The 12898-nt window shown below is 43.4% G+C and overlaps 1 protein-coding gene across 1 annotated transcript in view; it reads left to right on the forward strand.

The window, feature by feature from the left end:
* The first annotated feature begins 457 nt into the window (after window positions 1-457).
* SUCLG2 (succinate-CoA ligase GDP-forming subunit beta) overlaps window positions 458-12898 on the forward strand; it is a 293276-nt gene continuing 280835 nt past the window's right edge. Inside the window, exon 1 of the mRNA XM_068981830.1 lies at window positions 458-579. Within this exon, the coding sequence (XP_068837931.1) occupies window positions 496-579 (84 nt within the window). The 5' untranslated portion in view covers window positions 458-495. The remainder of the gene's footprint in view (window positions 580-12898) is intronic.

The following is a 12898-nucleotide window of genomic DNA, read 5'->3' on the forward strand; positions in this document are numbered from 1 at the left end:
GCCCGCTTGCTTCTCCCTTACTCCCTCAAGGTTCACCTCAAACACCGCTTCCCTACAGGAGCCCCTGAGGCCCCAGGACCAGAGCAGAGGCCTATCCCTCGCTTGGCATCCCATACTGGCCGCTCCTCAGAGCACTCCCTGGAACCGGCAACAGGCACTGGCCTCTCGCTCCAGGGCACTTTAAGTCCACAACCGCTGGGCTCGGGGTGGGTTTTCGCTCACACTGTGACCCGCGGTAGCGCGAAGAGGAGGCTCCAAATGCTGAAAGTGAATTTGGGGCCGAGGTGGCGGTCGTCGTGGGGGACGCAGGGCTTCGACAGGGGCTCCCTCAGGAGTGCGGCCGCGTCCCAGGGTCACCAGGCGCGCCCGGGCGGAGGGGGCGGGGCAGGCGGTAGGCGGCGGGCGGCCCCGCCCCTTCCCCCTCCCTTCCTCTTCCAGCCCCCTCCCGCCCTGCCGGCACCCCGTCAGGATCCCCTCGCTGGCTTCCTGGATAAGATGGCGGCCCCCGTGGGAGCGCAGGCCCGGAAACTTCTGAGAGACCTGGCGCTCCGGCCCCCGCTCCTGGCGGCTAGGTCCCAGGTGAGCGGACCCCTTGGTGGGGGCCTCGAGCAGCCGTTGGTCCCCTTCCGTCCCCTTCTGTCCTCCTCTTCCTGGTACCGGGTGCGCGGTCGCCGCGGCGCCACACCTGTGGAGAGGACGCGCGGTGCTGCGTCTGGGGCGCACGAGGGACCCCAGCACCCTCTGCTTCATGTGTGGAAAGGGGGTCTCGGGCTGAGGGGTTAATGACAGCCGGGGCCACCTCAGAGTGAGAGCCACCCAGCTCCCAGTTGTCGCTGACGTGGATTCCCTCAGCGTCGGGAGGGCGCCGGGCCCTGTACCTGGCGCTGCACAGGCAACTTCAGGAAAAGTTCCTGGAAACGGGGTTTGAGGTCCTGAGGTGTTATGGCGTTGCCAGCACACACACACACAAACACAACCAAAACACATGTTGCCAACACACACACACAACACCAAAACACAACCTAAAAGTTGAGAAATACTTTTTTTTTGAGGCATTTATTGAGGACTGTATCCTGAGGAAGTTTCTGGATAGCTCTGAGGAATTGTTGGAAAGAGGTAGGGGAGGAGCCAGGATGTACAAGAGTTTTTGCTGGAAAACAAACAAAACACAAACCTTGTTGTGGAAGCTTAAAAGGTTAAGACTAATCACAAAATGTAGAAATGGCAAGTTAGTGATTTTGATGCTTTTCTCCATATGGAAGCTGTAAGAGTCTGGGTATATTGAAATATTCCTTTGATATGCATCTTAACGTTATCTGCTGCTGCTGCTAAGTCGCTTCAGTCGTGTCCAACTCTGTGGGACCCCATTAGATGGCAGCCGACTAGGCTCTTCCATCCCTGGGATTCTCTAGGCAAGAACATTGAAGTGGGTTGCCATTTCCTTCTCCAATGCATGAAAGTGAAAAGTGAAAGTGAACTCGCTCAGTTGTGTGAAGTCGCTCAGTTGTGTGAAGTCGCGACCCCATGGACTGCAGCCTACCAGGCTCCTCCGTCCATGGGATTTTCCAGGCAAGAGTACTGGAGTGGGGTGCCATTGCCTTCTCCAGTTCCCCTCAGGGTGCACTGTATGGGGCGATTGCAGTGGCTACTGATTTGATGGTAGGCAACATTACTGTTTACTATAATGGTGGGAAACATTTTTTTCTTGTCTTCAGTTACCTGTTCTGAGGTAACTGCCTGTCCTCAGTTGCCAGTCCTGCTTTTGAACCCATTTGTTAGGCCATGTGATAAAGGTACCTAGAAACCCACCCCAGCCTTGCTGGTTTAGTAACTCACTTCCTGGAATGAGCTGCCTGCTCTTGCCAACTGGCAGGGTTGGGTATGGGTGTGGGGTGCTGAGATGGTGAAATGAGGCGGTCAAGGAGAATGATGGGAAACGTCTTTCCTCAATTTAGTGAAAATTCAGTCCTATCATTGGAACACATTTGAGTATTGACCTTGTCCTCTTTCTCCTTGTTTCTAGAGAATAAAATCCTAGGAGGGCCAATGATGGACACTGAATAGCTATTAGAACTTGGCCTTTAGGAGATTTTACTTTCTGTAGATGGCAAGAGCCATAGTAGCCAGAAGGCCTTTGGGGAGTTATGAGTTGGTGATGACTCTTGGAGAAATGACTCAAGTACTCAACTTTACATTCTCTGTTAGAAATATCTCTTCCCTTTTGAAGAAAACAATATGGAGCTTGACCACAGCACAGCCTTGTCCTTGTCCTTTTCCCCATTTTTAATTGATGAGAGACAATTAAAATGATGATCATTCCTGCAGTTTTATCTAGGATGTGCATAGTATTTTTTTTTTTAATTGAACGATAGCTACTGATGATTTTTGGAGTTACTCTAAACTTTGGTTAATTATGACATCTGAGTTATTCTTTTCTTCTTTTCTTTTCCTGACTTCTCATTTGTATGTTTGTGTTAATGCAAATTTAAAAGGTGCTAATAACATTACTGTAATATCTTTAACAGGCACTTGACAATATGATAGGATAGCAAAGGGAATGGTGGCTTTTGTCTAATTAAAATCACTAATAACTGTTGTAGTAGAGTAAGGGGAATACCTCCAGGTGATCAAGTTCCATTCATTAAATGTTAGAAAAAAACCAAGAACTGTGGTGCTAACTATGAGAGTAGACTTGAATTGATGAGCAACATGAGGCCTAAGGCAGTGAAAATTCAAGCAAAAGAAGTAATTGTATAGAAAAATCCAAGTGTTTATCTGAAGTATGATAGGGCTTCTTGCCTTACCAAGAAATGGGAGCCTGAATACAACACTTTAGAAAATCTGGGTGGGGGAATACCCTTGGTTTTGCAAGAAGACTGGGTAAAAGAATCTTCTGCCTCACTCTATCTGAAAACTTTGATTTACTTACTTGTAGATGAAGTGTTGTCCTGTGAACACAAACTTAGGAGATGAGAATTCTTTTTTTTTTTTTAAGGCAAGAATAGTACACAGTGTTCAAGAACTGGAAATGGGCATTAGCAAGCATCTGATCCAAAAAACTCATTTCACAGGTCGAAAAATGGAGCACTAAAGAAGTTCAAGGACTTGTTCAAGGTTATAAAGAGAGTTTGTGGCAGAGCTGATTCCAGGTTAAAGGTTTTCTTTTCAGTTTCCATTATACCAATTTCTGGTATAAGTTTCTTCATGAAAATACATTATATCAGCATGTAAGTTGGTCTGCAGAGCATAGAGTAAGTAACCATGACCAACACTACTGATTGATTTTAATTTTCTTCTTTGTAAACATCTTAGAAAAAATAAATGTTATGTAAGGAGCCCTTTTCATATTATTGGGTGTTTCTTTGTATCTGCTCCACCTGTCTATGCATTTATGTTGTGTTTGCTTACTCCCTTGCCCAGGGCAGACATTACACTTGAATAGGACCCTGTTTTTCCAGAAAACTTTATAATCCTCCCGAAGTGACTCAGAAATTGGTTGCTATTCTTGGTTCAGACCTACTTTGTGCCATCCCTTGTGCAAAACTTTTGTGTGTACAGAGATAAAAGACCCAGTTTCTCATATATGCATCAATATATGATACATGTTTTTCTGACTTACTGCACTCTGTATGCGGAGAAGGCAATGGCACCCCACTCCAGTATTCTTGCCTGGAAAATCCCATGGACGGAGGAGCCTGGTAGGCTGCAGTCCATGGTGTCACTAAGAGTCGGACACGACTGAGTGACTTCACTTTCACTTTTCACTTTCATGCATTGGAGAAGGAAATGGCAACCCACTCCTGTGTTCTTGCCTGGAGAATCCCAGGGACGGTGGAGCCTGGTGGGCTGCCGTCTATGGGGTCCCACAGAGTTGGACACGACTGAAGCGACTTAGCAGCAGCAGCACTCTGTATGACAGACTCTAATGATGACCTAGATGGGTGGGATGGGAGGGGGTAGGGAGAGCTAAGAGGAAGGGGATATATGTATACATAGAGCTGATTCACTTTATTGTATAGCAGAAACTAACATAACATTGTAAAGAATTATACTCTTTAAAAAAAAAGACCCAGTTTCTGCTGTGAGAAGTAACTTCAACCACTCTCACAGAGTGCCGTAGAATGACACTATCTATCCCCTCCTCATAGTTAAATTTGCCACATATTCTTAGGGCTTCCCTTGTGGCTCAGCTGGTAAAGAATTCGCCTGCAATGTGGGAGACCTGGGTTCGATCTCTGGGTTGCGAAAATCCCCTGGAGAAGGGAAGGGCTACCCAATTCAGTATTCTGGCCTGGAGAATTCCATGGACATATAGTCCATGGGGTGGCAAAGAGTCGGACACGACTGAGTGACCTTCACTTTCACTTTCCTGATGCTTAATGTCATTGACAAACTGGAGATAGTGAAGGACAGGGAAGCCTGGCGTGCTGCAGTCCTTGGGGTCATAAAGACTCGGACACAGCTGAGCAACTGAACAACAACAAATGTTGTTGACATTTTGTTTTCTCTGTTGTTGGACCTCACATAGTTAGCACCACAGTTCTTGTTTTTTTTTCTAACACTTAAATAATGACTTTTATTTGATGTTACATCCTTAAAGTGTCACCCTTTTGCCGTTTATTTTACATATTTTTTTCTATTCAGTTTCTACCGGGAAAAAGGCCTTTGAAGTGCTGATATTTGGGGATGGTAAACAAGACAGGTAGAGATCTTGGCCACATGATACTGTATTTTAATAGGGGTGGGAAATGGCTAGACTGTACTTACATAAACAGTAATGAAAATGACTTCAGCCAGTGACAGATGCTATGAAGAAAGTAAAACAAGGTCTTGGGGTAGAAAATGAATAGTCTAGCCCAGATGGTGTGTCATAGATTAGTTTATCAAGGAAAACCAATTTGACAACTTGTTCTTTTTATTGTTTTGGTTTAATATTTTTATTGGAGTGTAACACATATACTAAAAATATACATGTTATAAGTGAACAGTTTGAGTTTTCACAAACTGAACGTGTCCAGGTGATCAGATCCATATCAAGAAATTAATCATGTAGCAGCAACTCAGAGAACATCCTTGTGCGGTTACAGTATTCCTACCGAGAAAAGAGTAACTGGTCTCCTGAATTAAGTCACCACAGACTGGTTTTGTTTTGTACTTTAAGTAAATGGAATTATATGCACTCATGTAATCAATATTATGAGATCCTGTAGGTGGCATTTTCACATTTGAACTGAGACCTGAGTAATGAAAAGTAGCTAACCAGGTGACTTGACATTCTGGGGAAGAGAGGACAGCAAATGCAAAGGCCTTTAGGTATGGCCTAAACTCAACATATCCAGACCATTAAAGAGGTGGAACGTGATAGTACTAGTCATGGTGTGTAAGGTTGGCAGGGCCGGGATCAAGTAGGGCCTTGCAGGGACTGGTAAGGAGTTTTTAAAAACTTACAGTTCTTGCATGACCTACCCACAGTTTTTCAGCTAGTAAAAAATAGCTGAATCCCAGTCTGGCTGCCAAAGGCCAGGCATGTAATTATAGTGCGCTCTCTATTATAAATAGCACAATATAGCAAGGCACAGCCTTATTGGGCACTAAAATGAGCCGGTTACATTAGTCATGTCTTAGGAGAAGTCTTGATTGGGGGCACTGAGTTTAAATGTTTAATGGTGATCTAATCATGGTATTTAGCTTTTTAGTATGTTTACCCTCTCATAATGGTTGGGTGCAGTTAACAGAGCTGTTCTGTTGTAGGAGAAGCACATTGTGGGAAACACTGTCCCTAAGACCCCTAGCTGTACAGTCCTTGGTGTGTGGTTCTCTAAAAAGCCCACAGCTTCTGTCCAGGAACTCAGGGAGGAATGTGCCTTGTTGAGGGAAATGGAAACCATGCCTCTGCTCTTGTATACCTTACAGTAGCTGACTCCAGCTTGATTTTCTGCTCTTACCAGAAGTGGGAAAAGAAAGATAGATGCCTGGCTTTTAGAAGGGAAGGCTGAAGCTTACATGGAAATTTTTAATCAGCTAAATATGGCTGTGGAGCCTGCGTTGAAAGTTGTGACTGACCTTTATCTGCCTTCTTGCCTAGAAGAATAAATATCTGACTTTTTTTTCTTTTTAAAAAACTGCAATGTCCTTAGAAAAGGAAATTCATGTCAAATACTTTAGATGATAAACTACTGATTTCTGTGTGGGGAAGATCTTTTAAGTGATAGCTCATCCCAAGTTGGTTTCGTTTACTGAGAAGGAAGCATTTCTTTCATGTATGAGAGATGGAGTACACAGACCCACGGTCATGAGAATCTTGCTGCCCTTGTATCCTGGCCCAATTCTATAGACACAATGCCCAGAAACTCACTGACATATCTTGTAGTTTGGGGAGGAAAACCAGTTATATATGCAACTTCAGATCATTTGTCTTTCAACTTGTTTTACTATTCACTCAGTCTGGTATTGTCCTTTGCTAGCTACATCCATCATTCTCTGTTACTTGATGAAAACGTTTGCCCAAAGAATTTGAGCAACTTCTATACATTTGAGCAAATAATAAAATCAGTATGTGTGTGTGCTGGGTGTGCTCAGTCGTGTACAATTCATTTGCAACCCCTTGGACTGCCAGGCTCTCAGTCCATGGGATTTTCCAGGTGAGAAAACTAGAGAGAATCGCCATTTCCTCTTCCAGAGCATCTTCCCAACCCAGGGATCGAACCCACGTCTCTTGCATCTCCTGAACTGGCAGGCGGATTCTTTACTGCTGCAACACTTGGGAAGCAGTGCAGAAAGTCAGCATATTGATGAAATTTTGGGAAATGACAGAATTAGAATTAAAGAGGATATAGGAGAAGGCATGCCAGGTGGAGTGGATTATGGGCCAAGGCAGAGGAGAGAGAGATGGGGAGATTAGAGCAGTCATTGCAGCAGACATGAAAGCCTGGTAGAGATCTTTTAGGCAAATGAGGAAGGAAAGAAGGGCTCTAGAAAGGCCAGAATTTGCCATGATACTGAACTACATAACTGAACATCAAGCACATATTGTTCACTTAGTAAATATTTTCTGAATGCTTAGTCTTTGCCCAGTGCTATTTGTTGTAAGCTCCCTGAAGGCAGAGACTATTTATAGGGAAGACTATCTTCCCTATAAATTTAGTGCTTTAGAGAATGTACCATGAGTGCGGGAGTGCAGGAAGAGGACACATAGCCCTACCCTCAGGGGGCTCATTGTCTAGTGGCAAAACTGATGTGTAAACCAATAATCATACTGCAGCGTTGTGAGATCAGTAGAGCTATGTTTTTAGTCCTCTAAGACACTGTTAGAGGCACTTGCTTTTTCCTCTGCCTGAAACGCTATTCCCTCTGATTTCATGCCTTGTTCTCCTCTCCCATCATTCAGCTTGTCATTCAACTTTCTGATTCTAAGTAGTCTTCCAACAGGGCTTTTGCTATATAAGATAGTATCTGACTAACCTTCTCCCCTGAGACTATTTTCTGCTTCTCACCTGCTTTTTAACACTTTGTGCTGTGCTTTGTTGCTCAGTTGTGTGTGACACTTTGCGAGCCCATGGACTGTCACCCGCCAAGCTACTCTGTCCATGGGGATTCTCCAGGCAATAATATTGGATTGAGTTGCCATGCTCTCCTCCAGGGGATCTTCCCAACCCAGGGATTGAACCCAGGTCTCCCACATTGCAGGTGGATTCTTTACCACTTTTTTTGGTAGTTTATTATGTGTTTTTATTTGTTTGTTTTATTATCTGTCTTCCTTCCTTTCCCACAAATGTAAGAATGTAAAGTCTGTGAGGGTAAAGACTGTTCTTATACACTCCTATTTTACCAGTCTGCCTGACCAAGTGTCCAGTAAGCTTTTGTGGTTTAGATGAATTCATGGAGTGCAGAGAACAAGAGACAGGTAAGTAACAGAGAAATTGAGGACTGATGCCCCTGTGACTTAGTGGGTAAAGAATCCACCTGCAGTGTAGGAGATGTAGGAGATGCCAGTTTGATCCCTGGGTTTGGAAGATCCCCTGGAGGAGGGCATGGGATCCCAGTCTAGTGTTCTTGCCTGGAGAATCCCATGGACAGAGGAGCTTGGCGGGCTACAGTCCATGGGGGTGCAAAAGAGTTGGATATGACTGAAGTGACTGAGCACGCACACACACACACACACACACACACACAGATAATTTAGGCAAGTGAGAAAGGAAAAGTCTGGTGGTGAAAGGGCTTTCATAATAATAGTACTGTGCTTTCATATGTGACGATTTTTGTGCAGAGTGATTTCTGTGCATGATTTCCTTAAACCTTACATGTTACTGCAGGCAGATTGTACTGTCTTCATATTGCATGTAACAGAGCAGAGGCATGGACCAGTCACGTAATAACCTGCTTAAAATCACAGGGCCTGGGAGTCACCTGCCTCATGATGATACCTGTTAAAACAGTAAGTTATGTTGCCAGATGGTCTTGTTTGACCTGAACTGTTTAATTATGCTGATTGCCTACTTCCACATCTTTTTGTCCCTGAGGGATGGATACCTTGGTGTTTGAGCTTATGCTAATTTATTGTTGTTCAGTCACTAAGTTGTGTCTCACTCTTTGTGACCCCATGGACTGTAGCCCAGCAGGCTTCCCTGTCCTTCACCATCTCTGGGAGTTTGCCCAAAGTCATGTCCATTGAGTTGGTGATGCCATCCAACCATCTCATCCTCTTTTGGCCCCTTCTGTTCCTTAATCTTTTCCAGCATCAGAATCTTTTCCAGTGAACTGGCTCTTTGCATCAGGTGGCCGAAGTATTGGATATTCGCCTTCAGCATCAGTCCTTCCAATGGATATTCAGGGTTGATTTACTTTAGGATTGACTGGTTTGATCTCCTTGCTGTCCAAGGGACTCTCAAGAATCTTCTCAAGTACCACAGTGTGAAAGCATCAATTCTTCAGCACTCAGCCTTCTTTATGGTCCAAGTCTCAAATCTGTACGTGACTACTGGGAAAACCAAAGCTTTGACTAGATGGATGTTTGCTGGCAAAGTGATGTCTCTGCTTTTTAATATGCTGTCTAGGTTGTCATAGCTTTTCCTTCCAAGGAGCAAGCGTCTTTTAATTTTATGGTTGCAGTCACCATCTACAGTGATTTTGGAGCCCAAGAAAATAAAATCTGTCACTGTTCCCACTTTTTCCCTTTCTATTTGCCATGAAGTGATGGGACTAGATGCCTTGATCTTAGTTTTTCGGATGTTGAATTTTAAGCCAGCCTTTTTGGTTTCTTCTTTGACCCTGATCAAGAGGCTCTTTAACGTAGATGGACTAATCAACTTTTCATGATTGTCTTCTTATCTGGCTCTTTTGTTGTTCTTTAATAGTTCAGTCGTGTTTGACTCTTCACGACCCCTTGGACTATAGCATGCCAGGCTTCCCTGTGCTTCAACATCTCCCAGAGCTTGCTCAAACTCATATCCACTGAGTGGGTGATATCATCCCTCTGACTCTTATCAGGCTCTTATCTGACACCCTCCTTCCTAGGCTCCAAGGTCTGGGAAGCAGGAGAAAAGGGTATGATTTCTGTATTAAAATAGGGCTAAATTCAAATTCTAGGTCTGCCAAATTCTAGCTCTACAAATTATTGAACTTGACTGACTCTCAATTTCTTGTTCTCTAAAAGGAGATACTTCTTACAGATGGTTACAAAGATTGAGTGAGATGATATGCATGACATCTGACGTTCTGGTTAGATGGTAGGCTCAGAGTCATTATTTCTCTTGAAGTGAATTTTTGAAGCTAAATTTAGTTGCTTTATAAATTTAGGCTTTATTAAGTCAGAATAGTTTTCCTTTCCCAGATTTGGTACATATTTATCATTTGCTGCCATATCAGGGTTAGGTACTGCGTTGGCATTTCCAAATGTTTTATTTCACTTAATCCTGTAGCAACCACATGAAACAGGTGATTATTCTGTTTACATCTAGGGATCTTGAGGCTCAGAGAATTGAAGGCCTGTCTCCTGGGCCCCAGTTCTCATTGCAAAGATGGGGTGAAGGTCTGGTGAGGCTTAAGGTGGCAGTAGGGAAGGTCACATGGGGAGCTCAGTTGCACCATCCTGGATGTTGCTTCATTCCAGAAATGTTTGCACATCTTAGTGTTGACTTAGTAGCTATGGTTTCTGGACCTCATGTGCGTCAAAGATTTGAGGTGGGCAGACACCCAAACACTAGGTTACAGTGCTTGACATGTACCCAGGGGCAACTGGCATATGCCCTTCACTGTCTGGCGAGCACACAGCACTGCCTTTAGCATTTCAGGAATACTGAACGAATTGTGAAACTGGCTTTGGAGAGTGAGTTTTGGGGAATGGTGATAGAGAATAGAGTTTTCTAGTATTCTGAGTTCACACTTCGATCAATGTGCTGATTATGTTGCCAGCTTTTGTCCCTTTCTAGAAATGAGTCCAATAATACAGCACCTGAATACTAGTCACAAAAGCATAAATTTCTAACGTTTACCTCTAAAATTTATTTTTATTTTAAAATGAAGGAGTTTGATATAATGTTTGAGTTGATATTTGAGACATGGCAAAGCTTAAGGAACAGGTTTGTGTAAGTTTGGGGCATAAGAATGAGGGTGGAATAAGAGGGGCTGGATCTTCTTCTACCCTCATTTCTCCATGAGCTTATCCCATTTCCATTTCTAGGCTGTCTTAGGTCCAGGGTTGTGACTCAAGGATCCTGAGGAATTGGATAAGGTGCCTTGTGAAGTTAGAGGTCAGGGAGCAGTGAGAGACAAGTTTGGAGACATAAGCAGGGGCAAAATTTTGCTAATCTTGTGAGTCTGGTAATGCAGTTAAGATTAGTTCTTGAGGACAAGGGGAGCCATTGAAGTATTTTAGACAGTGGGGTGGCAGGTTTAGAGTATTCCTTCTGCATGTAGTGTGGAGAGGGTTGGAGGGATATAAGTATGGAAATCATTCAGGAGATTGTTGTACTGTTTGAGTGCTGGTAGTAATTATGCCCAGGATAATAGACACAGACCAGGACTGGACTCACACTGCGTGAGTTTGTCTTGCCCTCAACACTGGTTATCTTTGTGATGTGTGAAAATTATTTACATATGATATTACAAGATTCATTTTTTTTTCTTTTTCACATTTTAACACCTCTGAAAACTGAATGTGTTTGTACACTTGTGTCACAGATTGAGGGACAGTTTTTTGTTTTTCCCTAGAGTGGTGAAAGTGAAAAAAGATGAGGGTTTTGGATCAAAATCAAGGTGATCACATAATTTATTGTCAAATCAGGATACTTTTCAGAGTGAATGTGAGCACTGTGAATAATTACACCAGCACATGTAAGAGAAACCTAAACTGTGCCTAGAAAACTGATATATGGTCCTTCTAACTAAAATGGACTGAATGGTGACAGTCAGGATAGAAGAGAAGCATTGGCATTATTAAGGAAAGAGACTGAATAAGATTCATGCTTTCCCTGCTGGATCTCCATTGCTGGCTTCTTTTCTCCACTACTGTGTACTAAAAAGGTGATAAAAGGCTGTTTACTGTTCCTTAGCAGAGAAGGTGTGAGTTGCTGTAGCTATGAAAGATCCTTACTTATCTCTGCCATGGAACCAAGTGCTCTGTCCTTATGCTCAGGTGTTCTCTGGACATGTTGTTATGGCCTACAGAACAAGAACAGGTGAATAAAAGAAGAGAAGTATAAAGACCCATAAATTTGCCAGGCTTGCAAAGCACAGGTTTCTAAACTTGAGCACAATGAAGAGCTTTCCCAAGTCCCAAGTCTACCTTATCCAGTATTCACAGCATTCTGGGCCCTGTGGAATCTTGCCATCTGGCTTAGTTATTTCCTTTTGCGCTCTCACTCTTGTATGAACGATGCAGTTGGTTGTTATACCTTCTTTGGTTGAGAGATCTCCTTGGACTTATCTCAAGGGGGTAAAAAAAGAGAAAAGTTTATTGAAAGGGACACATACCAGAACTCAAGATTAATCTTCCTTGATGTTGGCTCCTCTGTGCATCTTCGTTCTCTATAACTTCCACCTGCCCATAACTTTGTCCATTTTTTGGTCCACTCCAGCTTCATAACCCTAACACATCATCCATCCGTGTCTCCCAGAATGTTATAGTTTTAATAACAAGAACATCTCATTGATCTAGCTCATCATTTTGCTCTAATGTTCAAGTCACTGACCAGCTGCAAGATTGGATGCTGCTTTGTAAAGTATGCATCTCTGCCCTTCCATTTGTGGTTGAAGTAGGGAGGTCTTAGAAAGGACCAGCATCATAGCCCCTTGAGTAGGAGGTCTCTGGGTGCGGTGTTGGTGGGGTGGCCTGATCCATTTAGAATTCCTTTATGAACTGCTGCTAACTTGTCCATCTTCTTCTCCAAGTTCACATGTTCACTTTTGGTTTGTTTCCTTTTTTGCATTTTCAAATTTCTGAAGATTGTCTCACTTTTCACTTGGCTGATCTTAGGCTAATTTATCGGAAATTAAGGTGAGGATGAAATAGTTGGATAGCATCACCGACTCAAAGAATATGAATAAAAGCAAACTCTGGGAGATGGTGAAGGACAGGGAAGCCTGGCATGTTGCAATCCATGGGGTCACAGAATCAGACACGACTTAGCGACTGAACAACAAGGTGATGTAGTGGGCTTTGTTTTAGACCATTTTCTTATGATCATAATGAAGTAATTCTCTGGAGAAAGTTATTAAGTAGGAAAAGGGTTATCATGGCAATCATCCAAATAGTCAAGTGAGTGTTTTCAAGACAAATGTAGAAAGCAGGCTTTATGTGGCCCTGGAATACTTCTCAGCTTTGTTTGGAGCAATAATCTGATTTGAAGTAACCCAACTTCTCTTGGGTTCATCTCCACTTTACACTTCCCTAAGAGGATTT

Source organism: Capricornis sumatraensis, chromosome 10 (genome assembly GCF_032405125.1).
Source record: "Capricornis sumatraensis isolate serow.1 chromosome 10, serow.2, whole genome shotgun sequence".
Taxonomy (NCBI): Eukaryota; Metazoa; Chordata; class Mammalia; order Artiodactyla; family Bovidae; genus Capricornis; species Capricornis sumatraensis.